Source organism: Rattus norvegicus, chromosome 16 (assembly GCF_021556685.1).
Source record: "Rattus norvegicus strain SHRSP/BbbUtx chromosome 16, alternate assembly SHRSP_T2T, whole genome shotgun sequence".
Classification (NCBI taxonomy): domain Eukaryota; kingdom Metazoa; phylum Chordata; class Mammalia; order Rodentia; family Muridae; genus Rattus; species Rattus norvegicus.
The window spans coordinates 18,217,140-18,244,913 of record NC_141549.1 but is presented as its reverse complement, the minus strand read 5'-3'; the positions used below and the strand labels follow the sequence as shown (position 1 = coordinate 18,244,913).

The following is a 27,774-nucleotide window of genomic DNA, read 5'->3' as shown; positions in this document are numbered from 1 at the left end:
AGAACCAGAAACCCATCAAGCCAGGATTCCCCAACTCCAACTGGATGGGCGTGGCCTCGTAGAGGCTGGTATGCCAACTCCCCGTTGGGGAGGGTTTTGTGATGGGCGTGGCTCTGTTGGGTCGTGAGTTGTGTGTCTCTGGGTAGCTGGCCTTAAATTTGTTGTGGTAAGTAGCAGGCGTGGTTTTTGGGGGGTGTGGTTGATTGTGGGCATGGTTTTGGCATGGGTGTGGCCTCGGATGGGTGTGCTTCCTGTGGGCGTGTTATCTGGCCCTTGCCTGAGCACCTGGAGGGGGACTGTTCTTTCTCAGTGGGGCTTCCAGGGAGATGTGGCCCAAGACAGGTGGGCAGCCTTCTGGGCGAGGAGGGCAGAGCTTCCCTGGCATCCTGCAGAGGATGTGGGGACCCAAGGACGCTGTCCAGCACCCTACAACACAGACGATGCCCCCATAGCAATGACCCTACCCCAAGTGTCAGAAGAGCCAAGGTCCAGAAGTTCTGAGCGTATTGTAGGCGCTTAATAGGTGTTGACTGAGTGAAGGAATACCTTGTGAGCGAATACCTTGTGAGCGGGACAGGCCATCCTCCTGGGTGGGACCGAAGGGTAGACAGCAAGTAGGACTTCCTGGTGTGCTCACAGATCCTGCTGAGCGCTTTCCTGAAGCTCAAGGAGGAAGGCAGTCAGATGTTGATGCTGTGGGAGCCAGAGTCTGAGGCGTTGCCCCAGCCCGAGCTGAAGCTCGTTAGAAGGGCGATGGCAGAGTGGGTGGGGCCTCGCACGAGTGGGCGGGGCTGGCCAGACTACGCCCTCACATTGGCTGCACGGGGCTGTGGGGTTGTGTGTGTCCTTGGTTGTCCAACACCGATACTTTGCCAGCAGGGGTCACTAATACTCGCTGTTTTTAATTTTTCTGTTTTTTTTTTTTTTTTAATGTGTATGTATTTTGCCTGCATGTCTATTGTGCACTGTGTACGTACCGCGTGTCTGCGGAGGCCAGAAGAGGGCATCTAGATCTTCTGGAACTAGAGTTACAGCAGGTTATAAGGCAGGATATCGTCACTAGGAACCAATCCTGGGTTCTCAGCAAGAGCAGCCAGCACTCTCAGCCCCTGAACCTGCTCTGTAACCACAATGTCACCTAAATGATGAGTGATAACAGACCACTGCTGAGAACTGATGACCTCATGTAAATGACCTGCTGCTTGGAGGAGGCAACAGCTGGCCTATGAGGTGGCTCAGCACCAAGTGGCCAAGCTTCACAATCTGGGTTCCCTGAGTTCTGCCCTGGAAACACATGGTATAATAAAAGAACTTACTCCCAAATGTCCTATGACCTGCACATGTGGTCATGACAAGTACACACACACACACACACACACACACACACACACACACACACTGGGAGGGAGTCCTGACTGGAACCTCAGTCCTGGGGTGCCTAACAGCCTTATGAGGGGAGGGTTCCAGACATGAGCTTCACCAGACAGCCTACGTCAGTCACATCCAAGCCCCAAGGAAGACTCACCACAGCATCCCATGACCTTCCTGTCCATGCTCTACTAGTGACAGAATTGTAATGTATTCACTGTGTGTACTCGGGAGAGTGTACAGCATCCCATGACCTTCCTGTCCATGCTCTACCAGTGACAGAATTGTAATGTATTCACTGTGTGTACTCAGGAAAGTGTATACGGAGGTCAAAGGAGGAGCTGCAGGAACACATTCTCTCCTTTCTACTCTGTGGGTCCTGGGGATCAAACTTGGGTGGTTGGGCAATCACCTTCCCTCAGACCTGCCATGGGGAGTTGGCTGTAGGTCCAGCTGTCCATCGCTGACACAAATCCTGGCAGAATCTTCTTCAAAGAGCATAAAGTTTGTGTTGGCTTCTGGAGCTATGGTGAGCCAATGGTCACATCACCGTGGTCCTGTCATTTAGGAACATGTTAGGGCAGGGTCTGGCTGCTCCCTAATCATAGGCAGGAGGAGACAGCCCGACAGCTCAAAGGATCATTTTGGTTTAGTTTAGCTCTTTTTTTTTTTTAAGATTTATTTTATTTATGTGAGTTTACTGTGGCTGCCTTCAGGCACACCCGAAGAGGACATCAGATCACATTATAGATGGTTGTGAGCCACCATGTGGTTGCTGGGAATTGAACTCAGGACCTCTGGAAGAGCAGTCAGTGCTCTTAACCACTGAGCCATCTCGCCAGCCTCTAGTTTAGCTCTACTAGCCATGTCTCTCTACATAGCCCTGGTTGACCTGGAACTCACTTTGTTTCCCAGGCTGGCCTCAAATTCAGATTTCCACCAGCGTGTGCCTCCCAAGTGCATGGGTTAAAGGCTTGTGCCACTGTGCCCGGGTACAAAATTCATTCTTAATAACTTTACTTACGTGTGTCAGGACATGTATACACATGACTGTAGTGCTTACAGAGACCGGAAGACGGTGTCATATTCCCTGGAGCTGCACTTCCAGGTGGCTGTGTCTGGCATGGGTGCTGGGAACCAAATTTAGGTCCTCTGCAATGGCAGCCATCACTCTTCAGCATGGAGCCAGCCCTCCCAAGGGATTTCCAGTGACCTCAGTACCTACCACTGTTGTACCATGATAAACACCATGACCAAAAGCCATGTGAGGAGGAGCGCTTCCCCTCACAGGTTCCTATGGAAGCCAGGAACCTGAGGCAGGAGCTGGTGCGGAGGCCATGGAGGGGTGCTGCTTACTGAATTGCTCTCCGTGGCTTGTTCAGCCTGCTTTCTTATGGCACCACCCACAGTGAGCCGGGCCTTGCCTCATCAATCACTAATGACGAAAGTGTCCAGGAGGCTCGCCCATAGGCCAGTCTGAGGGAGGTTATTTTCTCAGTTGGGCTCCCTCTTCCTGAATGATGCCTGCTGATGGTCACAGCCCATGGAGTGCAGACCCCAGCAGCAGCTGTGGGCATTCAAGGCCACATACAGTAGAGCCTGATGCTAATTACTCTCTCCAGCCCACTGAATCTCCAGCTCCAGCTCCTTGGTTCCTTCTATCTGGTTTAAAGCTGTTGTAGTCTGATGCCAAAACCACCTCTAGCCCGTCTGAAGCTATCAGATCTCATATCACTTCCCAGGTTCTGGTGACCTAGGAAAGTCCTCTCCTGGTATTGACATTGAGGTGTCTGCTCACCCATGTGTAAAGTTCCCCAGGTCAGACAATCAGTGATGAGGCCTGGGCATAGTCCAGGTGTCTCAGGTGCCATTCAGATATCCAGGTGTAGGCAGGGCATGCACAGGCCTGCAGAGTAGCAATAATGATTGGGTTCAATGCACAGGTCCATGGAACCCTCTGCAGTGTCTTCGTGGAGCACTGGGTCTCGGGGTGGCCAGGAGACCATATATGTGGAAGGTGGTTCCTCTAGGCTCTGGGATGTGGCTGACCTGAAGGGACAGTGGTGAGACACAGTAGTCCAGCAGCATCCAGAGTACAGCAGGGACCTCCCTCACACTGCACTCCCTTGGCCTTCCCTGACAGATCTTTTTCTGGTGTCTCTGGGTCACTGCATCCTCCTCCATTGAGATCCCTCCTTCAGGCCCGGGGTCTCTAGGGTATGGCCATTTGGTTCCAAGCCTGCCAGCTATTCCACACTGTTGCTGCAACAGGCCTGCCAGTCACTGACACAGAGAAGTGACTTGGCTCAAGGACATGCTGGCCACACGCCCGCTTTTGTTGTGCATGTTCTGCACGAGGTTTGATAGTCTTAAGAAATTCCACAAAGCTTTACATAGGACCCATCACATCAAAGGTTGATGTGAACGGTTATATCCGAAACCCCTTGAGTCAGAGCTGACCACTGGGCAGCCCTTCCCTCACCTCTGAATGAGCTCATTGGTTTTTGTGGCTGACACCGAAGCATGCTCCTAATAAGCAAAACCGTCATGATTATAACACTCATCTCTGCTATCTCAATGTTCTGAAATCCCCTGTTCCTCCCTTCCCCCCTTACCTTACTTCAGGACCAATCAGCTGAAAGATTGGCTGATAATACTTTGCCTCGTAAGACAAAGTATTACCCTTTGAACTTTGGAGCCTGGTTTCATATAGAAAAAGCCTGCCCCGAGTGCTAGCCACAATTTGATTTTTTTTTTTTTTTTGGTTCTTTTTTTCAGAGCTGGGGACCGAACTCAGGGCCTTGCGCTTCCTAGGCAAGCGCTCTACCACTGATCTAAATCCCCAACCCCTTGATTTTTCTTTCTTATAGTCCTGGACATCCAGTACTACGGTGTGCATTCAATAAACTATTCTTGCTTAACTGAAATTGTGGACATATAGTTTATGCGGCGATTCCCAGACCCCAATTACTGGGTATGTAATATTGAGTGCAGTCCCCAAAAGGAGAGTCTGCATGTAGACTCAAGTGACCTTGCCCTAAGTTATTTCCTTTTTAAAAAGATTTATTTGTTTATTATCTATAAGTACACTGTAACTGTCTTCAGACACACCAGAAGAGGGCATCAGATCCTACTACAGATGGTTGTGAGCCACCATGTGGTTGCTGGGGACTGAACTCAGGACCTCTGGAAGAGCAGTCAGTGTTTTGTTTTGGTTTGGTTTGTTTTTTTTGGAGCTGGGGACCGAACCCAGGGCCTTGTGCTTGCTAGGCAAGAGCTCTACCACTGAGCTAAATCCCCAACCCCGCAGTCAGTGCTCTTAACCACTGAGTTATCTCTCCAGGGCCCCCCCCCCCCCCCGCCCCAGCCCCAAGTTATTTCTGATTGGTGAGTAAAGATGCTGACAGCCGATAGCTGGGAAGAAAAGACATAGGTGGGGGTTAGGGCTCTGGGCTTGCAGTTGGGAGGAAACTCCCATAAGGAGAAGATGGAAGAGGAAAGAGAATCTGCCGTGGGTTAGGTGAATCATAAAAATGTGACCCTGAGGGCTGGCCAACTGGAGTTAAGATCAGCCCAGATGAAACATAGTGTCTTAGGGTTCCTATTCCTGCACAAACATCGTGACCGAGAAGCAAGGTGGGGAGGGAAGGGTTTACACTTCCACACTGCTGTTCATCACCAAAGGAAGTCAGGACTGGAACTCAAGCAGGTCAGGAAGCAGGAGCTGATGCAGAGGCCATGGAGGGATGTTACTTACTGCCTTGCTTCCCCTGGCTTGCTCAGCTTGCTCTCTTGTAGAACCCAAGACCACCAGCCCAGGGACGGCTCCACCCACAATGGGCTGGGCCCTCCCCCCCTTGACCACTAATTGAGAAAATGCCTTACAGCTGGGTCTCATGGAGGCATTTCCACATCTGAGGCTCCTTTCTCTGTGCTAACTCCGCTTGTGTCAAGTTGACACACAACACCAGCCAGCACAGTAAGTAATAACTCGAGATTATTGATGGGAAACTAGATTCTAACAGGAGAGAAGTAGATATCTGCTCAGCTCTTGTGCCTTTTAATTAGGGTGACTGTAGATATAAAGGGCATGTGTGTGTTTTATCCAGGAACTAAGTGGTCAAAGGCAGGGTAGACATCCCAGGTCAGGATTAGAATTTTCTACAACACAAACATTTGTTGCATTGGCCCGGAATGCCCTTACCTTCTAACACCCCTCAGTTACTGCTAATGAATGCCACTAAGCTATCTCTGCCCTTGAGGAATTAAGTTTCTTTTACCTGCACAGCTCTTTACCTAGTGTTTGGATTTGTTTCTGGATTGGTCTGGACTTTTGGAGACCCAAAGGAAGAGAGCTAGATACAGGAAATTTTCATAGAGTCAGGAAGTCAGGAGCCGTCCCACTTCCTCTCTGGTTCCCACTAGGGGAATGCCTGATTCTGGTTCTGGTTCTGGTTCTGGATCCCTTTGCTGAGGCCTCTGGCGCTATTCCTTTCTGGGATTCCCCCAACTCTATTGGTTGTCGTTGGCATGGCAGTCTGTCCACGTCTGTCAGTGTATGTCTAGTTTCTTTGCTTCCTTGTTGCTGTGTTTCATTGTCGAAGAAAAATGGTTAAAGCGCCATCTGCTGGCTGTTCTCTCCTTGATTTAGTTTTAACTCAATTCAAGGGTGATTTTTAGAAGGAAAAACAGCAGCCTGAATTGGCACGACGAAAACTCATAAACTGTGCTTGGAGCCCTGCCCGCAGCTAGAAGACCTGCACTGCTGGAGAAGCCCTGCCCGGGACGGCTTGTCTGTACAAGCCGCTCTTGACAGGGAGCTTCTTAGCTTCTGGCTAAGGGCTAATTCTCCTACGAAAATCTGTGACCGCGAGAATCGGATTCAGCGGTAAGGTGTCCTCCCTTGAAATTACAAAAAAAAGTCTGTCTAGTCTAAGTATATAAATGTGTGTGGCTATTCCATGTTTGTTCCTGACTGATCTTAAATGTACAAATGTGTTCTGTATGTCTTGGTTATAGATTATCGGCTTATAAATTATTGGGTATGGTTAAACAGCTGTAACATCGGTAACAGAAAGGGATTGGAGTCATTCCGGACAACAACACATGGCCTGGGCCAGCCTACGGAATCAGGTCTCTGCAGATACCTCTAAATTGGGATAATATTTTATGTAATTCCTGTCCTAGAAATCAGACTTACAAAAGATAGGACTTAAAAAATGTTTCTTTAATGGGGTATTAAAACCTCACCTTCATGCGTTCATATACAAGAACTTTTCTGGCAGCCAAACTCTGTAACATGAAAAGGAGGTGTTGTGGTTTGCCCTGAAGTTATCTGTATTTTGATGCTAATTCCACTGCCCCAAGGACAGCTGCCTAGTCAAGGACTCAGAACTCAGGTAACTTCACCAGAATAACCTCCCCATTGAATTTGTAAAGTACAGGTGAGGGTCAGATACAGGATAGAAGGAGACCTGTCATTGGAGGAGAAGGAAGGATGGGTGGGAGAGAAGTTTAAAGGAAGAGGAGGAGACTAGAGAGAAAGGAGGAGACAGAAGGGAGAGAGAGGGGAGAAGCCATAGCAGGTGATGTTAAGATTCTGCTCTGTGTATTTACAGATTGTTATCAATGTTCCTAAGGGATGGATGGTACCTGGCTTTGTATGTTTAAGTGGGCAATTATATCTTATCAATTGGATCTAAGATTATTGTGTTGTGTGTTCTTTTTCGTGAGGGTTTGAGTGAAGGAAAGTGTGTGGCTGGGATGTGTTTCCGCCAAGATATCTAGCAGATATCTTGGGGCACTGAGGTGCAGGACCCAGTGGGGTAAAAAGACAACTATACTTTTTTATTTTTATATATTTTTACAACAACAGGAGGAATATGATATTGATTTTAGAAACACTGGATTGTTTAAACTGTTTACAAAAATTGAAAATTGGTTTGTCTTCTAAAAATTATGGCTACACTGTTAGAAATAGGTTTTGCCTTCCAAAATTACGGTTAAGCACTAAGAGTTTACTCTCAAAGACAGACACTTTGTTTTGATATTGCAAAAGCAGCTTTTTTTTTTTTTTTTTGGTTCTTTTTTTCGGAGCTGGGGACTGAACCCAGAGCCTTGCGCTTCCTAGGCAAGCAAAAGCAGCTTTTTAAAATTATAGTTAAATATATACAAAGCTATAGGACATTTTAAATTGTATTAAATATTTTATTGGAATTTCTTTGTGGATATATGATGGTTACAATAAAGACCACAATTTTAATGAAAATTACTATAATGACTTTAAATATTATAATGGACAGCAGCAATCAAATTATAGACTCACAACGGGGGCAGGTTTGGTGGTGGAAGCTCAGACAGTCCCTGTGGTGGTGGCTGTGGATCTGGAGGTGAAAATGGTGGATAAGGTAGCAGAAAGTTTTAAAATAGAACAGGAATGGCTACAGTTCTTAGCAGGAGAGAAGCTGCAGGTTACTTTGAGACACTTGTCCTGAATGAATCAGAGGAACTGGAAGAATCTGCCAGAGAAGGAGCGATGACTGTAGTCAGAAAAGTCACTGACGCTTAAACAAGAAGCCATCCTTGTTCCGCACCATCATAGCCACTGTTTGGGAGGAAAAACGCAGCTGTTGATCAATGCAATAAGATGTCAATTAGATACACGTCCCTGAAGTCTTTTTATCTACTGTAGTTTTATCTTTTTCTTCTACCAGGTACACATTACTCTCTAAATTATGGTAATAATACCAGGAATGAAAATTTGTTAATTTAAAAAAATCGGGGTGAGGGGCCTGGAGAGATGGCTCAGTGGCACTGACTGTTCTTCCAGAGGTCATGAGTTCAATTCCCAGCAACCACATGGTGGCTCACAACCATCTGTAATGAGATCTGGTGCCCTCTTCTGGCCTGCAGTCACATATGCAGGCAGAATGCTGTAGATAAAATAAATAAATAAATCTTAAAAAAAAAAAAAAAAAAAAAAGCACTGACTGCTCTTCCAGAGGTCCTGAGTTCAAATCCTAGCAACTTAATTCCCACACGGCGGCCCATCTGTGATGGTATCTGATTGTTATAAGAAATAATAATAAGTCCCAGTGTGGGGTTCCTTCCCACCTTTGACCATTTATGTTCCCAGATAAAAAACAACACACACAGCCTCTATATTTAAATATGTTTTATACAGCACAATAGTGGGGCGACTGCCTACCCACAATGCTGTTAGAATCCTCCTCCATCGATAACCCGAGTTATTACTTACTAGGTTTCACCTGGACCAAGCAGCCCTCCGGGCCGCGTTCTCTTGGCCCAGAGGCCATAGCGACTCTTCTTACCTCTCTGTCCCATGGCCGCTCCTGTCTCTCCTTTTATCCTCTTCCTCATGATTCAGTGCTGGGAAACCTAAACTCTGCCTCTGTTTCTTCTTCCCAGCCATTTCCTGTGTATTTTTGTTTACCAGTCGGAATTAACTGGGGCAGGGCCCCTCAGTGACTTACACGTGGACTCTCTCATCCAAACGGTTTTGGGGACCCAAATTAACATTAGAACACAAGCCCATTACATTACATTAGGCCAAACCCCACTACATTTCCCCCTTCTTGTCCAATTAAAAAGTCTCTTTTTTTCTTAGATATAATTGAACACAATTATAACATTATGTAAATGATAAGGTATGATATCCAGTCTATCGTTCTTGTCACTTTAACGTATTCTGTCATCTACCCTAATGCAATGAGTTCATAATCCTACACTTCAAGCATCTTTGATTTTAAGTTGTATTAGCATCTGAAAACCATCCTCCCAAATCTACAATATCTTTCCTGTTAAACAGCTTAGGTTTAATTGCGAGACTATAACTAGTCTTCAACCACATCAGAGATTTGAGAAGGAGTCAAGCATCATGCGAATGTGTAGGCAGCACAAAGACTTGGCTTCCAAAACTGAAGAACTGGCGGAGACAGCTGACTGCCTGGACAGTCGCCAAGAGCATCTGCCTTCAGCCTTCCGATCCAGAGCATCTGACAGACCTTAAGAGAAGCAGGAATTATGAAGAACTAGCTTGCCCTGTCTTGGCAGAGCTCAACAGTTGACTATCTTGTGTCTGTTTGTCCTCTTAGACAGTATTCTGTCTGTAGATGAAATCAGGGCATTTCACAAATGAAGTGACTCGACATGGATGCATGGGTGCTCATCTCCTCTGCAGTGGAACTGCAGCACTGTCCAGAGCAGTCTCACAGTCGAAAGATCTTCTAATAATGAAATAGCATTAAATGCTGTACTCTGGGCACCTCTAATACTTTTGAGAACCATCTATCTCTGTATAGCATAACCGAATTTTTTTTTCTTTTTTTTTTTTCTTTTTTCTTTTTTTCGGAGCTGGGGACTGAACCCAGGGCCTTGCGCTTCCTAGGCAAGCGCTCTACCACTGAGCCAAATCCCCAACCCCCATCCCCATTTTTCTAATTTCTATAATATTACTCTATTCCCCTTTTCCCTTCAATCCCCCTTCCTTTTACCTAAGAAAGATAAAGAAGAGAAAAGAAAAGATAGAAATTCCTGAGTCAGGGTTGGGGATTTAGCTCAGTGGTAGAGCGCTTGCCTAGCAAGCGCAAGGCCCTGGGTTTGGTCCCCAGCTCCGAAAAAAAGAAAAGGGAAAAAAAAAAAAAAAGAAATTCCTGAGTCTAAGCTCTCTAGTTTCCTCCCTATCCAAAACTATAATTATTTCCAAATTATTCCTTTAGATGACAACATGTCTATAATTCATAAATTAACCAAAACCAGAGACCAAAACCTAAGGGATTGGGGTGACGATTTTCTATGACTGCTTCCTGCTGAGTCAGGGGTGAAGAATTCCTCTTTTATTTTAAGGGGTGGGGAGGGGTAGTCCTGGATGTCCATTATCATGTGTGTTAAGTAAACTCTTCTTGCCTAACTGAGATTGGTGGGTGTATGGTTTAAGTCCCAGACTCCAACAGAACAAAACCAGAGATAAATGACCTAACTGAACTGATGTGTTACCAATTTTTTTTTCTTTTTTTCGGAGCTGGGGACCAAACCCAGGACCTTGCACTTGCTAGGCAAGCGCTCTAGGAGCTGGGGACCAAACCCAGGACCTTGCACTTGCTAGGCAAGCGCTCTACCACTGAGCCAAATCCCCAACCCCATGTTACCAATTTTGATGAGTATTTTATGCTGGTATTTCTGTCAACTAATTTTTTTTTTTTTGGTTCTTTTTTTCGGAGCTGGGGACCGAACCCAGGGCCTTGCGCTTCCTAGGTAAGCGCTCTACCACTGAGCTAAATCCCCAGCCCCCTGTCAACTAATCTTAACAATCATAATGTTAAATAAAGAACGTAATGGGTTTTTATATCTTCTCAAACAAAAGGGCTTTAGAGATACATGAAAAATTGAGACAGACGGGCCTTAGAAGAAAAATTAGAAAAATTATAATAAAAATAAGAAAGATACTAAGATAGTAAGAAACACCATGTTAACATCAAAGGCTTAAAAAGGGATTTTTCTATCACCTGGCAACAAGGCAAGGAAATTAGGAAAAAATGTCCTCCTTGTTCTTTGTATAACCAAATCCATTATCTGCAGGAAATAACCCAAAACATACTCAGAGAAATGAAATTTGGCAAATGGATGTGTTTAATTTTGTAGAATTTGGAAAGTTAAAGTAAAAGCAGCATACCATAGACACATATTCAAGATTTCACCGGGCAACTGCCTTATGTTCTGAAAAGGCTGGTTCTGTAATTACACATTTTTTTAGAAGTCATGGCATTTATGGGAATACCTGCACAAACTAAGATGGACGGTGTGCCAGCACACATGTGTCTCTAGTAAAATGAAAATAAAGACTGTTTCAGTAACCCACACGGGCCTACAGGACAAGCGGTCGTAGAGAGATCTAATCGCAGTTTAAACAGATGCTTAGCAAACAGAGGGCGTAACAAAGGCCCCCGAGATCCATTAACCACTGCTCTGTTGACTTCACATCTCCTGAATCTAATGAACAAGACACAAAGGCTGCTGAGAGACATCAGACCACAGAGAACACTGCTGAGCTAAATCATCCTGAGTGTATTAAACATATCCTAACGTCAGAATTAAAGGAAGGAAGTGTATTGTGTTGGGGAAGAGGTTTGTCTTCATTTCAATGGGAGAAGAACAGTTATGGATTCCAACCAAATTAAGAAAAATCAGATTTGACCGGGGAAGGAACCCTGGAAAATCTTGCCTGAGATGGGAAGAAATCAAGAAAGTCAACAAAACAGGCAACCCATTGCTGATCCCTCTACATGGGAGCAGCTCTGAGGGGGCTGAGACAGGGAGATGTCTCCACCCAGGACTTCAACCAAACACAGACAATAAACCTTGCTGGCTACAAAATCACGCCGTCCTTTCAAATGGCATGCATGAACAGTTTGATTATGCAGTTCCAACTAACTTATAAAGAAAGGCCTTACCTGCTCGAACAGAGAGCAGAGAGTCATCTTTAACTCAATTGTGCACACTGCACGTTTTCATACAGTGCTATTGCAGAAATGTATATTATGAGAGTTCGTATGTTCACAGAGATGTTGCAGGATATATGATTACATCGTGAACCCCGGGGCTGTGTTATTTACACACACCTTCAATCCCTCTGGCTGGAATGCTGACACACCCTTTCTACACACCTTTAATCCCAAGCAGTGACGGCCAGCTTTGAGTCAGAACAGCTGGGTTGAATCAGCAAGTGAGAGATCAGAAAGGACAAGAAAGGGCGAGCAGAGCAAGTGTCAGAGCCTGAGAGCGTTCTAGATTAGATTAGATTGTGTGGAGGCCAGAAGCTTCCAGGACTAGGCCTAGATTAGCAGACAGAGGCAGTGAGTCTGGGAAATGAAATCACAACAGGCAAATAAAAGTTACTTTTGGGGTTGGGGATTTAGCTCAGTGGTAGAGCGCTTGCCTAGGAAGCGCAAGGCCCTGGGTTCGGTCCCCAGCTCCGGAAAAAAAAAGAACCAAAAAAAAAAAAAAAAAAAAAAGAACGATCAAGTAGAAATGGTTCTTAGAGCAACTCCCATCTGTGTTGTCTGGAAACCAGCAGTTCAGTTCACAGGTCCCCAGTGGCAGTTCCATCCACTCACAAACACGTCAAGCATGCACCAGCACTGTGCTCAGTAGGTCGGGATAGCAAACAGGAATCAGCAGTGGTGGCTCTACCTACCAAAGACAGCCATGCCTCAGCCTCAGAATGAGTCAGCAGAAATGCCAGAAGAAGTTCTCAACCTTGCCTCTCTCAGCAAAGTGAAGATCAGTGAAGACAAGAGACCAACAAGCATTGCACAGCTAGCTCGGTAAGCAAACCTAGCTCAGCCTCTCCTTCCCTGTCTGTTGCGTCCTTTTATACCCTCTCCAAACATCACGTGTCCTCCACTTTTCTTGCCTCACCATTGTGTCTTGCCTCAGTACATGTGTTTGTCTCAGCTGACATCAGTCCACCAATCAGCCAGAGTCCTTAGAAATGGCAAGAAACTGCAGCACACCGCAAAAAGTTTTGTGGGACATTTCTCTCTATGGAGTCCCAACAAGTGCAGCTCAGCTATGCAGTGTAAGGCAGACAGTATATGTGTGTTGTTAGTGAAAGGGCCAGAGTTGGGGCCAATCTGGGGCAAGCCGGAAAATTCTCACCACAAACCTCCAAGGACCCCTCCCTTCCAGGAAGAAAAAAGCTGTTTAATTCCTGGGACAGCTACAAGCCAAACTGTCACACAAAGCTACCTGTGGCTTCCAACTGCCCCCCCCATTAAGAAAATCTTAAACAGTACACTGAGTCCAATCTGAAAGTTGTTTCGCTCCACCACATGCACATAGTACCCTGCCTAGTTACTGTTGCACAAATTCTGCCCCAATTGTTTGAATTCTGTCCCAATTGTTTGCAAGGTATAAACTCTCTGTTAGAGTCTGCTCAGGGTCGTCTCCCCTTGAAGTGGGACGACCCTGACATGTTGGAATTAAATTCCTCTTGCTATTGCATTGATCACTGCCTCTGTGGGTTTCATTCAAGATGTCCTGGAAGAGGTCCAACTCGGACCTCACATTAGCAAAGAATCCTTCATCACATGTCCTTTCACGTGCTTGCTTTAGCAGAATATCCTTTCTTTGTTTGCTTCAGCAAAACATCCCTTCACAAGTCTGCTTTAGTCTTTTACCTGTGTCCACTTCAGGAAAACACTTCTTCATGTGTTTGCCCCACAAAACACCATCCAACACAACTCACTTTCCAAAGAACCCTCAAGTTTCCACTTCAGGTATAGACTTTGTATATTCATACTAATTTAAGATTATATTTTGTTACAACATAATATATATATATATAAAATGTTTCAACTCTTGTTTAAGGTATGGTACCTATGTAATTCCTAGAAATGCAATGTTAAGTTCTAATCCTTATGAAAGCTGCTATTACAAACTCTTTAGGATAATGCAAGATAGTAGTTAGTTAATAAAATTCATGCTTGTGTTCGATACTAGTTAGTCGATTATATAAATGTGTTTCCTAGGTTGAACAGATAGTAAATAGTCAGAAACAAGCACTATTTGCCTATTCAAATACACTATAGATAGGTGGCCTTCAAAAACCTCAGAGATCTACAGAATATGGCATTTAAAGATGCTTTATTGATAAAAGGCCTTTTGACAGAGAAGGTGTCAGTTCCCACTGTACTTAAAACTGATGAACATTGAAGAACCTCTGTATGGAGTTTGCTTCTCTGTGCCCAGCTGCCCTTGCTTCAACTGCAGACAAAAATTATGTCTACACTCGACAAATAAGACTCAGAGAAGTTGACTACCAAGCTTTGACAAAGCGAGGTAAACAGTCCTTCATAATTCCTGCTTCACAAAAAAATGTCTGTCAGCTATTCTGGGCCAGAAAGCCAAAGCCAATGCTGTAATGACTCAGAGAGATTCTGGGGAACTGTCGGGGCAGCCAGCTTTCTCTGTCATTTCTATAATTTTAGAAGCTGCTTCTTCCGTGCTTCCTGTATATTCATGGAATATTTATTCTCTCTCAGATCTTTGATGGGGTTGAAGACTGGATAGTTACAGTGTTACAATTAAGCTTAGGTCGTTTAGGATTTAAGAAAATGTCTATCCTACACCTCTTCTGTTGTTTTGACCTGTGCGACATTTCTGACTCACTCCAAGCTCTTGGCTGTGAGTCTAAACTTTGTTCTTACTGCTGATCCTTAGAACTTGAGGGTAACACTTGTTTCCCCCTGAATACCTCATCTCAGCCTTTCCTGATAGACTTTTTCTGCTCTACCTTGGAAATATGAGCCAACCCTGGCTGGCTCAGGCTGCCATCCAAACAGTCCCATCACACCCACCTTGACGGACCATTCCATCACATAACCTTTGAAGCGACACAGAGAAGACAGATTCTTCCCATGCTCCCCAAGAATTGCCAGTGGACAGCAAAGGTTGACCACCAATTAACAAGCAGAAAACTATGGCTCCCTACAGCCACCCTCCTCTACCTCATCGCAGCCTGGGTTATACTTCTGTCATGTTTCCACGACGTGGAGGAGCTCTTTTCATGTCTGTCCCAAACCAGTTGTTACTACTCTTCCCTCCAGGAGTCGAGTCTGAAATATGCCACCAGTCACGAGAATGCAGGCCGAGGGAAAGGCAGCTGGCCAAAGAAAACAGAACTATCACAGGAGAGACTTACAGGCAGAGAGCTGGCGGGCCATGCAAAGCAGAGAAAAGAAGCCATTCGCCATAATGAGTAACCCGCGGCACAGCAATACAGTTGATAAATACTCGGTGCTTAAAGTGAACTTCAAACAAATACAGAAGCAGAGATTGAGTGCTGTGTGAAAAGAGTAGCACATTAAGGCCTTGTTACAAAAAAACTTTGTCCCTGCCTAGACTGAAGTGGGATACAAACAGAACTGGCTACTCTGAGAGATGACTCAATGGTTAAGAACACATACTCCTCTTGCAGAGGAACCAGAATTCAGTTCTTAGCATCCACAGAAGGCAGCGTACAGCCGCCTGTAACTCCAGCTTTGGGGTGGGGGGTCTAACACCCTCTTCTGGCCTTCATGTATACCTGAACTCATATGTGTCTATGTGTGCACACATACAAACATAACTAAAAATGATACAAAATGTAAAAATATAATTGGAGACTCAGTGGAAGTTCCTTAGCAGAACCCAGGCAGCAAAGCACTTTTCCTAAGATGCCATGATTGAGGTGGAGGGAAACCTTCCAGTGGTACTCATTCAGCTGGGGGTTGCGGCAGTTTTAGGGTGAGGTGGAATTGGAAGCTCCTATTGAGATCTCGCTGTGGGTTGTTTGTAGTTGGTGGAACCCGCCAAGCTTAAACTGTCTGCCTAATACGTTCTTTATCATCTTAATTCCAGAGGGCAGCTCACCGTTTTTAATTAATTCTTTGGTTGTTGCTGTGAATCACCGAGCTAAGGAATCACGTTAAGCTCTTTTATAGAAACATATATGGGCAGAGAGTTTGGGTGTCCAGCTCGGTGGCAGACAGGGGAGTGACTCTTACTATGATATCGGTGCCTCAGCAGCATTCAAATTCCTCTCTGGGATGCTACACCAAGTGCTAACACTGCCCAGTCTTAGGTAGAGAACATAAATGGTGAGGCCCAAGGAACTGAAAGGCTGTGGGAATCGTGCATTTGGGAGGTCCTGTAATGAGACAGGGCCCAGAAAGATGTGGAGAGCTCTCTAGCTGTCAAGCTGCAAAGGTTGGAGGATTAAGTGGGGCGTTTCAAAACAGTCATCCCCGCTTTTCATTAAGATGAGAACCCAGATACACTCATTCCTCACACAGTCAAACGGATCTCAACAAGACAGCCAAGGGCTGAGAACTTGACCTGCACTCAAACCCAAGCTGCCCCTAAGTTCCAGGATCCAGTAAAGAACCTTGCAACTCGTCTCTGCCCATACTCCAGAGTTACTTCCTAGCTACGCCCTAGCAACAGCCAATCAGGATTGGCTGGTAGTTTCAGACTATTTGTGATTGGTCACGGTCTTGCTTCACATCCACCTGTGGGCTTAACAATAGTCGTTCAGTTAGATCCTGCCAGACTGGAAACCCTGTCGCTTGCTCACCATTTCCTATAAAACCTTGTCTGCCGAGGGCTCTGGGCTTTGCCCTGCCATCCTGCAACATCAGGGTCAGTGGTGAGTCTGAACTCAAGCTTGAGATAAAGACCTTAGTGCACAATACTGCAGGCCAGAAGAGGGCATCGGATCCTATTACAGATGGCTGTGAGCCACCATGTGTTTGCTGGGAATTGAACTCAGGACCTCTGGTAGAGCAGTCAGTGCTCTTAATCACTGAGCCATCTCTCCAGCCATTTTGTTTTGTTTTCTAATACAGGCTTTCTCTGTTTAGCTTTGGCTGTCCTGAATCTCACTCTGTAGACCACGCTGGCCTCAAACTCAGAGAGATCCACCTGCCTCTGCTTCCCCAAATGCTGGGATCAAAGGCATACACCACCATGACTGGCCAGAACTGACTTAATGAGAAATTATCTAGATCAGGGTGAAGATGGGCATGCCCATGGGGCATTGTTTTGATTGTTGGTTGCCCCAGCCCACTGTGGGTAGCACATTCCCTAGGCAGGACTTGGAATTGTGTAAGCACAGAGAAAGCTAGCCTAGGCTGAGCTCCATGGGCCCTGCCTTCTCTATTTTTGAGTATGATGTGGCAGCAGAGGTTCCTGCTTTGATTTTCCTGAAACCATAGACTGTAGCCTATCATTGTGAGCCAACATAACCCTTCCTTCCCCCTCACATCTGCCTTAGCTAGGGGATATCTTCACAGCAACGGGCAAGACTAGAATACTTCCTACATGACCAGGGTGTGGTACCTTCTGCTCTCCACCACCACTCCCACAGGAAGCTCACTACCTGTCCAGCAAACGTATCCACAAGTTCACCCACACCAGGAGAGGGAGACACAGGATCATGGGCATGTGTGTGCACCATACACACATGACAACACAGCCAGCCCCCCTCCCAAGTGAGAGCTGAGGCTGCCAAACACCCTGCTGCAGGTCACGTCCTCAGTCCTGAACCCCTGGCCAGGACTTACAGGAGGCTCCACTGACCCCAAATGCAGGTAAAGCAGAAGGGAAGCCTGGCACCGAAGGCTTCATGGGATGTGAATGTGACTGGCTGGTACTTAGCACGGAGTTAGTCCAACAGCCTTCTGGCTTTATTTACTGAATCATACATATCTGAAGGTGACACACCACATCCTCCTGAACATGGCCTTGAACTCCTGACTCACCTGCAGGACCACAGGCCTGCTCCTCCAGCGACAGCTACCCAAAATATTTTCCAAAAAAAAACCCTAATAACTGGAGGGCAGCCCCTAAGGACACTCACCACACACCCAATGTTTTTGTAGCTCAGGCTGGCCTGGAAGCTCAGGCTAGCCCGGCATTCTCAGCGATCACAACTTTCCTCCTCTCCTTTCCCCTTTTATATCCCCATTCTCCCAAAGCCTCCTGCATGCTAGGCCAGCAATGAGAGACACCCTGGGTCCCTGTGGCTACTGTGGACTCTTGCTAGTTCCTGTGACATTAAGAATTTGGAGTTGGAAGGAATAGAGAGCTGGCTCAGTGGTTAAGAGGACCCAGTTCAATTCCCAGCACCCACATGGTGTGTCACAACCATCTGTAACTGTAGTCCCATAGGATACAATGCCCTCCTCTGTGTGCAGATACACATGAAGACAAAACATATATATATATATATATATATATATATATATATATATATATAAACTTTATTTCTGCAAAGCCAACCAAGAAGTGTTGGAAGGAAAAGGTGTAAAAGTCATCCTCACATATTTGGGAGCTTGAGCAAGCACTTAAAAGTTTGAGAAAGGGGTTGGGGATTTAGCTCAGTGGTAGAGCGCTTGCCTAGCAAGCGCAAGGCCCTGGGTTCAGTCCCCAGCTCTGAAAAAAAGAAAGAAAAAAAAAGTTTGAGAAAATGACAGTTGAATCCAAGGCAATTCCCAGCTCGTGCACTCATATAAATAAAATAAAAAAAATCTTTAATAGAAACAACTCATACTTTGGGTTTAAGATCCTTGCCCCTCCAGTTCCGCTGTCATGACATCTGACTCTTCATCATTGTAAATATTTTCAGCCATTCGCCATGTCTGCACGGTGTTATCTTCAGACACAGGGAAAATGACCCAAGGTTCACTGGGGTTCCAACTGAAGTCAGAAATCTCGGCAGTGTGTCCTCCGTGAATAGACAGGAGCTCTGGAGACCCATCTTTTGCTGATTGTTCTTCTCCAATTTTACTTAAATTCCACACATCCAGGCGGCGATCAGCACCACTTGAAGCCAGAATAGTTTGATTATGTGGAGACCAATGGACCTGAAAAGTCTCATCCTTGTGGGATTCCAAGGTATGGAGCTTTAGTTTCAGATCGCGCAGGTCCCATGAAGCTACAGTCTTCTCTGCAGAGCCATTTGCTAGAATGCACTCCCTATCGGGCTTGGATGAGAGGCAGTTGACCTCTGCAGTGTGCTCGTTCACCAAATGGCTCCACTTAGAAGTAGTATTGGATCTGGTGTCCCGTGTCATAAGTTTCTGATCATCAGCAACAGATCCAGACGAGGACTCATGCAGCAGATGCCAGGCCACATCCTCTACAACAGCTGATCGGCCAGCAAAGATTGCTTCAGCATCCACAATCTGGCCTTCCTTTGATCCTGCATTTATATCCCAGGGGCAGACAGTATGGTCATCAGATGCACTCAGGAGATGTCCACTCAAAATAGAATTCCAGGAAAGACCATAGCCTTCCTTTTGGTGACCCACCAATCTAACATCAGGATTACCTTCTCCACTTGGATCTGGTTTTGCAGGGTGTTTTGTATAGTCAAAAACCAAAAGCGTCAGAAGATGGAGTTTTTGTGGCAATGATGTGAGGATTCTGTGGCATATAACGAGCTCAATTTACTTCTCCTTTGTGATTAATTTTAATTTCACATTCAATTTTTCCTGTTACAGAACCAAAGCCACCAAATTCTCCCTTGTCACTGTCACAATGGGAAGCATCAAACTGCGCATCATCATTGGGAATATGAACTTGATATCATACACCAGATGATTCTGTTCATCAGATGTATGAGTGCCCAGCACTGGCCAATGAAGAGCATGGGTCATAACCAGGTCTTACAGAAACGGTGTATTCTTTTTTTTTTTTTTTTTTTTTTCGGGGCTGGGGATCGAACCCAGGACCTTGCGCTTCCTCAGCAAGTGCTCTACCACTGAGCCAAATCCCCAACCCCAGAAACGGTGTATTCTTCTTCCAGATTTTATATTCTTCGTCGATGACACGCTCCTCCACAGTATCTTCAAACATCTCTTTACTCGCCGTCTTACAGGTCGTCCCCCACCCCCACCCCGCCCTTTGCCGCCTCCGACTTCCCTCGCTAGTCAAGAGCAGCCCGGTCGCAGTCGCTCCTACCTTTCCCAGGCACATCATACAATCCTAGTTCAGAAAGCCTGAGCTCTGTCTGGCTGTCTGGGTTCTCCCCTGACGCTGCGATCTCTTCTCCCTCCTCCCGGCTAGCGGCTTGAGGGTAGCAAGGTCTGAGACCTCTCCTCTCTCCAAACTTGGAACGAGACTACTCAACCCACGCCTCTCAGCCCGCCCAGGCCGCTAAGCGCAGGGGCATCCGCCCTGGGAAACTCATAAATACATCTTTTTAAAAAAATTTGAGGAGTTGGGGATTTAGCTCAGTGGGGTTGGGGATTTAGCTCAGTGGTAGAGCGCTTGCCTAGCAAGCGCAAGGCCCTGGGTTCAGTCCCCAGCTCTGAGAAAAAAAAAAAAAATTGAGCTGGCGCTGCAGAGATGGCTCAATGGGCTGGAGAGATGGCTCAGTGGTTAAGAGCACTGACTGCTTTTCCAGAGGACCCAGTTCAATTCCCAGCACCCACATTGTGGGTCGCAACCATCTGTAATGGGATCTGATGCCCTCTTCTGGATTTGTCTGTAGACAGCTACAGTGTATTCATTCATAGAAAATAAATAAATAAATCTTTAAAACCACAATTGAGCTGGAGCCAGGAGTGCATGCCTTTAATCCCAGCACTCAGGAGGCAGACTGAGTTCCAGGACAGCCAGGGTTACACAGAGAAAGCTTGGGTTTTTTAGAGGGTGTGTGTGTGGTGGGGGTTAGGGGGAGAGATGGCCTAGGATCACAATTAGCCTTCACTAGCACTTGCGACGGTTTTGCTGGTTTTTTGAAGCCACCCCTGATGAAGCAGCAGCCAGGAGAGCCCGAGACATAGCAGCCAGAAGTCATGGCCTGAAGTGTGTGAAGAATCCAGGGGACAAGGTCTCCTCCACTCTTCATTTATGGATGAGCATGGTTTCTGGGCAGCGAGCTTCATTGGGCTCAATTTATGCAGGTACAGTTTATGAATGGGCATAGTCAATGGGTGAATGGCCTTTGCCAGGACAGGGCAGTCACCTGGGCACTCTGAAGAGGGACTGACTGTTCTCAGTGGGACTTCCAGCTGGATAGTGTGGCCTTGGATGGTTGTGCTTCCTGTGGGCATGTTATCTGGCCTTTGTCTGAGCACCTGGAGAGGGACTGTTCTTTCTCAGTGGGGCTTCCAGGGAGATGTGGCCCAAGACAGGTGGGCAGCCTTCTGGGCGAGGAGGGCAGAGTTTCCCTGGCATCCTGCGGAGGATGTGGGGACCCAAGGATGGTGTCCAGCACCCTACAACACAGATGATGCCCCCATACCAATGACCCAACCCCAAGTGACATAAGAGCCAAGGTCAAGAAGTTCTGAGCATATTGTAGGTTCTTAATAGGTGTTGAGTGAGTGAGTGAATACCTTGGGACGTGACAGGCCATCTTGGGCATCCTCCTGGGTGGGACTGAAGAGTAGATAGCAAATAGGACTTCCTGGTGTGCTCACAGATCCTGCTGAGCGCTTTCCTAAAAGTCACGGGAGAGGATAGGGCTCTATATAGGGACTGTGTACTTATTCAAATGACCTATCGTTTCTCAATCCTGATACATTGCTGTAATGCTTAGGTCATGAATCTCCTGTGTTGGGGCTGGAGATGTCTCTGGATGCACTTCCAGAGGTCCTGAGTTCAATTCCCAGCAACCACATGGTGGCTCACAACCATCTATAATGGGATCCGATGCCCTCTTCTGGTGTGCAGGTGTACATGCAGACAGAACATTATATATACATAATAAATCTTTTATGAAACAAAACAAGGGGTTGGGGATTTAGCTCAGTGGTAGAGCACTTGCCTAGGAAGCGCAAGGCCCTGGGTTTGGTCCCCAGCTCCGAAAAAAAGAACCAAGAAAAAGAAAAACAAAACAAAACAAAAAAACACCGGAAGCTCAAAGAGCCAGATCAATAATAATACACAAGTATCACGAGATCCATGATTGGGTGATAATCAATTAGTATAGGGATATTAGAGATCACTTATCCGCCCAATAGTGAAATATGGCTTGAAATAACTCTTGGCTTCTTCATGTGGTTTTTGGGGACTACCAAAGGTGAAGAAATACAGCTGCCAGATGAATGTGCTAATCACCCTTATATTAAATGATTCATTTTACAAGAGATAGTGCAGGGACACTCCTGACATGTGAGTGTGCACGCCCCCAGTGTGCAGGGGCACTCCTGACATGTGAGTGTGCACACTCCCCCAGTGTGCAGGAGCACTGGTGACATGTGAGTGCACACTCCCCGAGTGTGCAGGGGTTGTGAGTGTACACACTCCCCCAGTGTGCAGGAGCACTAGTGACATGTGAGTGTGTACACACCCCCAGTGTGCAGGGGCACTCCTGACATGTGAGTGCACACTCCCCCAGTCAGTTTGGAACTGTTTCATCTAAGATGTGCTCCTGAGAACATAGCGGGGACCCCGGTCTCCACCTGGTGTGTGGACAGCCATGGGAAAAGGACTGTACCACCAAAGAGAAATGTCAATTCCCATTCTCAGATGCCCAGGCTGCCCTCCAACTAGCAATCCTCCTGCCTCATCTTCCCAAAGGCAAGGGTGATGGACCACCACTACCAGTCTCTCTCTAGCTCTTCCTTGCATCAGAAGATGAGACATGGACACAACATAGTAATTCAGAGTACTGTCTTGCTTTTGGGTTTTGTTTTTGTTTTTTGGTTTGGTTTTGGAGACAGAGTTTCTCTGTGTGCTCCCTGGCTGCATTGGAACTCAACTCTGTAGACCAGGCTGGCCTTGAACTCAGAGCTCCACCTGTCTCTGCCTCCTTAGTGCTGGGATTAAAGGTGTGTGCGTCTGGTGCTCCAGAATACCTTCTGCTCCTCTGCTTGTTTGCCTCTCGTGATGAGGAGCTCAGTACTCTTCCAGAAACAACATGAATCCCACTGTCACCATGGATCCCAAATAAGACACACTGTCACATATTTAAACACACACACACACACACACACACACACACACACACACACACACACGAAAACACAGTCCTCTGAAGCTAAAACTAGGCACGGCAGTCAGGGATCCGTCACTGGGACGCTCAGACACCTTGATGGCTCAGGATTCAGTCACATCCTCAGCACTCAGCCTCGAGCCTGAATGTCCTGTGGCCTCAGCTCTCTCTCCCCCTCAGCCAGGAAGACCAGCAGAGCACGCTGTAGCAGGTATACGCCCAATCGCCGACGCCGAGGAAGTGGCCAATGGGCAACTACTCCATAGTAGTGCCCCTGTTTCTGATTGGTCAGTGTCTGGAGACCTGGTCAAATAAGCAGTAACAGGAGTGATCTCTGCCCCAGCCCCTCCACCATCCTTGGTGCTCAGTAACTGCATGAGTGAATGAATACATGAATGGACAGTGAGGAAGAGGAAGAGGAAGAGGAAGAGGAAGAGGAATTCATAGCGCAGACACCTTTCGTATTATCTCAGCTCTGCAAGCCAGACCCCTACCTAGGGCATCCAACAGGCAAGCCTCCCGCGTGTATGCCTCCACGGCCACCACATGCTGGAAGCAGTGTAGAGAGATGATGCCCCGGCCACTATCCCAGATGTCTAAGATCCGGCGGATCTTGGGACAGACCTGCGGGGTATGGGCGGATTACAGCTGGGATCCTAAGCCATCTTCCCTCCCAGGCCTGAAGGCTGGCCGACATGCCCCGACCCTGTCTCTCATGCCCCACCTGTTTCCTTGGCTGGTCATGGTAGCCACGGGCTTCCCAGAGGTGGGCATCTGGCCGGGCACGGGTCCCCTTGCCCACATAGAAGATGGCTCGCACAAAACATTGCAGACACTGGGCCAGTGTGAGGGAAGAGGCTCGGGCAGGCAGGTCCTTCGTCAGCCTGGGGTACAGAGGGGCTCAGAGGATGTAGGCATTTGCTGCCACCCTGATCACCTGAGTTCTGTCTCTGGGACCCACATGACAGAAGAGAACCGACTTCCACAAGTGGTCCTCTAACCTCCACATGAACCCCGCAGTGTGTGTGTCCATGCACACAGTCCCATGCACAAAGAATACAATGTGAAAAGGAGGCGGGTGGTGATGGCAGGGGGTGCAAACAGCCAGTGTGCCCACATCCAGGACACCCTATTTTATAAGCCATAAAATGAGTACTCACAGCTAGAACTGATCCTCAACACCATTTCTAAAGGAGGCGGTAAACAGAGAGGGCTAACCCCTTCCCTAGGCACACACAGTGAATGGAAAACGAATTCCCACTGTCGGTTGGGGTTTGCTTTGTTGTTTTGAGTTGGATGCTACAACTCTGCCCTAAGATCAGTCTGATCTTTAAACCATGAGACGGAGGCAGAAACCATTAGCAAAGGGTAGCCCTTCCCCCACCCATCCTGGATGGAACTTGCAGAGCTAGGCTTTGCTCTGCAGTCATCCTCTAACCTCAGGCCCGCCGCCCGCGGCTTTTCTCTCACCACACCTGGGGTCGAGAAGTAGATATGTAAAACTAGACTTTGTAATGCCTTCCCGCCACTTCCTCGATGGATCCGGCCGCTGAAAGTGCTGAGCCAGGGCTGCCTCATCCACCTGGCAGTCAGGGACCGTACCAGTCCTTAGTGCCTCTGCCAGTTCTGGGCTATGCCCTGCATCAGTTGGGAAGGGGAAACTGAGTCAGAACCGAGGACAAAGGATTCCAGGAGCGTAGCCAGACTCTGAACGCCACCACCTAAGGACTCACCAGGGCTAGCCTGGGCTTCCTGCAGCCGCCGCAGGTAGTGTCCTCGGGTGAAAGGTGTGACAGGTCCAGGGCTATAGCCCAGAGCCCGAAGGGCCTGAAGGAGCTGCAGGTCGGACATTGGGGGAACGGAGCCATGGGGGTGCAAGGCTCCCAGATCCCCATCACCAAGCAGTAAGGGTTTGTCCGTGGACTTTTCGGTCAACGTCAGGGCCTGTGACTGGCAGTTGGGTGCCCCCTCCCCAGCTGATGCGGCCCCACGGGTTACCCACAGGCTGGCCATGAGCTCGCATATCCCCCCAGGGCGCCTGGGCTGCAGAGAGTCCTCCACTGCGGTGACAAATGAGGCATCGCTGCTGTAGTCCGAGCTCTCAGTAGCCTCAGGGCTCTGGGGCTGCACAGCCACCTCCACGGCCTCCACTTCCAGCTCAGCTCTATGCATGTGCAACTCCGAGTCCTGCGAGGCTCCAGGAGACCCTGCTAAATCAGGTCCTTGGCATGTGTTGGTTTCAAGGCTACCCTGGGCTACATGAAACCTCTCTAATGTATAAATGTATGAATAAGTAATCAGATAAAGCACAGATATAAACAGATAAGATATGGACATGATAAATGATATAGGTGACAGATGATTGACAGGTGATTGACATGATAGCCATGTGACTGATAAGACCACAGGTAGTGATTGACATGATAGATTTACATACAAAACTGGACCCCGCAGTGTGGTAGCCCGGTGCATCCCCTCAGCTCCTCTCACCTGTGGGCTTTGGGGTCTCATTCGGCTTTCGGGTGGGCGTGTCCAGCTCCCGCAGCACGCGTGCGCAGTTGTGATGTTGCTGCTGTAGTGCCCAGTCCAAGGGCCTGAGCCCGTCCTGTGCAGTCACAGTCAGCAGGGGGCGCACATGCCCACCCTCCAACCACCTATGTGTTCCTGCGCGGGGGTACTGACCTGGTCCCGCAGTGTGGGGTCACCCCCTCTGCTCAGCAGCAACTCCAAGGCACTGCAACAGCCCCACGCAGCAGCCACATGCACGGGCGTCAGCGCCTCCGCAGACCTGGGACCCCCACCCCCAAAGAGAAAGGAGAGGTGTGAGGCGTTGATTCCTTTCCCAGGTAGTCTCGTATAGCCCAGGCTAGCCTTGAACTCCGGCTCCTCCTGCCTCAGTCCCTCGTGCTAGGATGACCGGTGCCCACTACCATGTTCAGATTCTTGGGGTAAGGAGAAAGATGAGACTGTAACTCACGGTCATTCTCCTGCCTCAGTCTCAGGAGTGCCGGAATGACAGGTATGCGACACCTTTTCCCCACCGACCTTGGAAGCAGACATCTCCATCTCCTAGATCCGAAAGCCTCGGACCCGGGAGCCTGACGCCGAGCACTGCTGGTTCCCTGAGTCACACCCACCTTACCCAGTGACACGGGCCGCGCCTCACCGAGCATTGGGGTCCGCGCCCCAGCGCAGAAGCATTCTAAGGCAATGCAGGGCGCGTGGGTGGCTCGCTCTGGCCGCCAGGTGCACCGCCGCCGCGCCATCGTCCAGCACTAAGTTGGGGTCCGCCCCGAGGCGCAGCAACTTCTCCACAGCCCTGAAGGAGGACAAGCATGGTAGACCCCAGTCCTCCTGGCCAACCAGGGAGCAGAAGGTCGGGGAAGACCCAGCCCGGGCTGCCCTCACCGCGCCTCCTCCTCGCGTAGTGCTGCTAGCAGTTGCAGGGACAGGGAGGAAGCATCGGCCATGTCCCGCAGGAGTCACCGCCCTCCGCAGTTCAAATTCGCGCGGCAACCGTCTACGCACGCGCAGCCCCGCCTGTCTCTGCTTCTGGCCCCGCCCACGCGGGCTAGGACTGTGAAGTTGCGCCCTGACCCGGGTTCGGGAGAGAGCCGAGGTCGTCCGGAGCAAACCAGAGGGTCTCCAAGATTTGGTGCGCACATCTGGGATGCCAGGAGGATTACATCAGATTCCATGCGAGCTGGGGATAAAGAGCGGAACCTCTCTTTGTCTTTAACAAAACAAAATACACTCCTGGGTATCCCTGACGGAGCTCAAGCTGTTCAAGAACTTAGTGTCGTACTCCTGTCTCAGCCAACCGACCGAGTACTGGGATCTGACTCCCGAAGAACAGCATGGCACATTTTCAGTCCTGCAGAGTTAGCTGTAGCTGTATGGGGAAGAGCTTTGAGAGGGCCAGCGAGATAGCACAGCAGGTCAAGATGCTTGCTGCCAAGTCTAGTGACCTGGGTTCAATACCCAGAACCCACAAGTTGAAAAGAGGAAATAGAATGACATCCACATGTGTGCCTGGACCGCGAACCTGCACGTGCACGAGCACGCGCACACACTCATACACACACTAATTAATTAAATAAAAATTATAAAGAGCTTCACTTTCCTTATTTGCAAATGGGAGGACAGGGCTCAACACTAAGTGTCCAATAAATGCAGAGGCCCGAAAGCACCTAGTCAAGCTGACCTCCTTTTCAAATTAATTAACTAAAGTGTGTGGTTTTGACTGCATGTTTGTGTGCCACGCTTGCCTGCTGCCCATGGAGACCAGAAAGAGGGCACTGGATACCTGGAAAGTGGAATTGTGAGACCAGCTGTGGGAGCTGAATCAGGGTGTTCTGCAAGTACAGCTTATGCTTTTGATGGCTGAGTCGTCATAGGCCCCTGCCCTATTTTTTATGCTCTGTTCGATGCAGTGCTTCTCTATGCAGCCCCTGCTGACCTAGAACTGGCCTCCCCCTGTCCTCACCTCCTATATCAATGTGAGCCCAACTCCCACCCACTGCTGTTTTGTTTCCTATGAATGGAGAAGGTGGAGAGGATGAGCCTCCGGCCTGACCTGAGGTTGAGGGGCTCCGGGGTTTCCCTTCCTTTTCTAGGGTGTAAACCCTATGGCCCTATCCTGGCCTAGGACATCAGGGTTCCAAAACCCCAGGCAGTGACTGCTTATGGTGAGGCCACATGGCTACACACGTTCAATCAGATCAGGGTACTGAGACTGGGGGTGACAGGTGTTACCCAAACACATTTTCCACTTGGAGCTGGGACTGTTGTGTATCCAGGAGGTCCCAAATATGGCAGCCATGCCAATCCACCTACAACAGCTCTTTCCCCTCCCTGGAGGACTTCTGGAGAAAAGGACATCTGGAGTGGGTTCTGTAGGG

The 27,774-nt window shown here is 48.0% G+C and overlaps 1 protein-coding gene and 1 pseudogene across 28 annotated transcripts; both read right to left on the bottom strand.

The window, feature by feature from the left end:
- Positions 1–598: 598 nt before the first annotated feature.
- Positions 599–26,374, bottom strand: Ankle1 (ankyrin repeat and LEM domain containing 1). 27 transcript variants are annotated; one of them, XR_015639472.1, is made up of 13 exons: positions 26,282–26,374; positions 26,040–26,192; positions 25,556–25,661; positions 25,364–25,478; positions 24,876–25,083; positions 24,607–24,709; positions 24,349–24,511; positions 23,598–23,757; positions 23,368–23,497; positions 22,969–23,176; positions 21,273–21,376; positions 20,239–21,112; positions 18,438–19,661 (listed from the first exon to the last, which is right to left on the bottom strand). XR_015639472.1 is itself a non-coding variant. In XM_087588611.1 (10 exons), exons 1-9 carry the CDS (start codon positions 26,341–26,343, stop codon positions 23,004–23,006), a joined length of 1,539 nt encoding a protein of 512 aa, XP_087444737.1. In that variant the 5' UTR covers positions 26,344–26,374; the 3' UTR covers positions 599–657; positions 22,969–23,003.
- Positions 18,438–19,793, bottom strand: Rbbp7-ps1 (RB binding protein 7, chromatin remodeling factor, pseudogene 1; annotated as a pseudogene). The gene is made up of 2 exons (XR_015640267.1): positions 19,613–19,793; positions 18,438–19,581 (listed from the first exon to the last, which is right to left on the bottom strand). The product of XR_015640267.1 is annotated as an RB binding protein 7, chromatin remodeling factor, pseudogene 1, transcript variant X2 (transcript).
- Positions 26,375–27,774: the final 1,400 nt, after the last annotated feature.

Bases quoted from the DNA above. Each gene is read 5' to 3' on its own strand.
- Ankle1 (XM_087588623.1), bottom strand. From the start codon at position 26,343: ATGGCCGATGCTTCCTCCCTGTCCCTGCAACTGCTAGCAGCACTACGC. The intron at 25,479-25,555 runs GTCAGTACCCCC...GTGACTGCACAG, and splicing joins ACCCCACACTGCGGGACCAG to GACGGGCTCAGGCCCTTGGA. The intron at 23,758-24,348 runs GTGTGGTGAGAG...TCTGTACCCCAG, and splicing joins TATCTACTTCTCGACCCCAG to GCTGACGAAGGACCTGCCTG.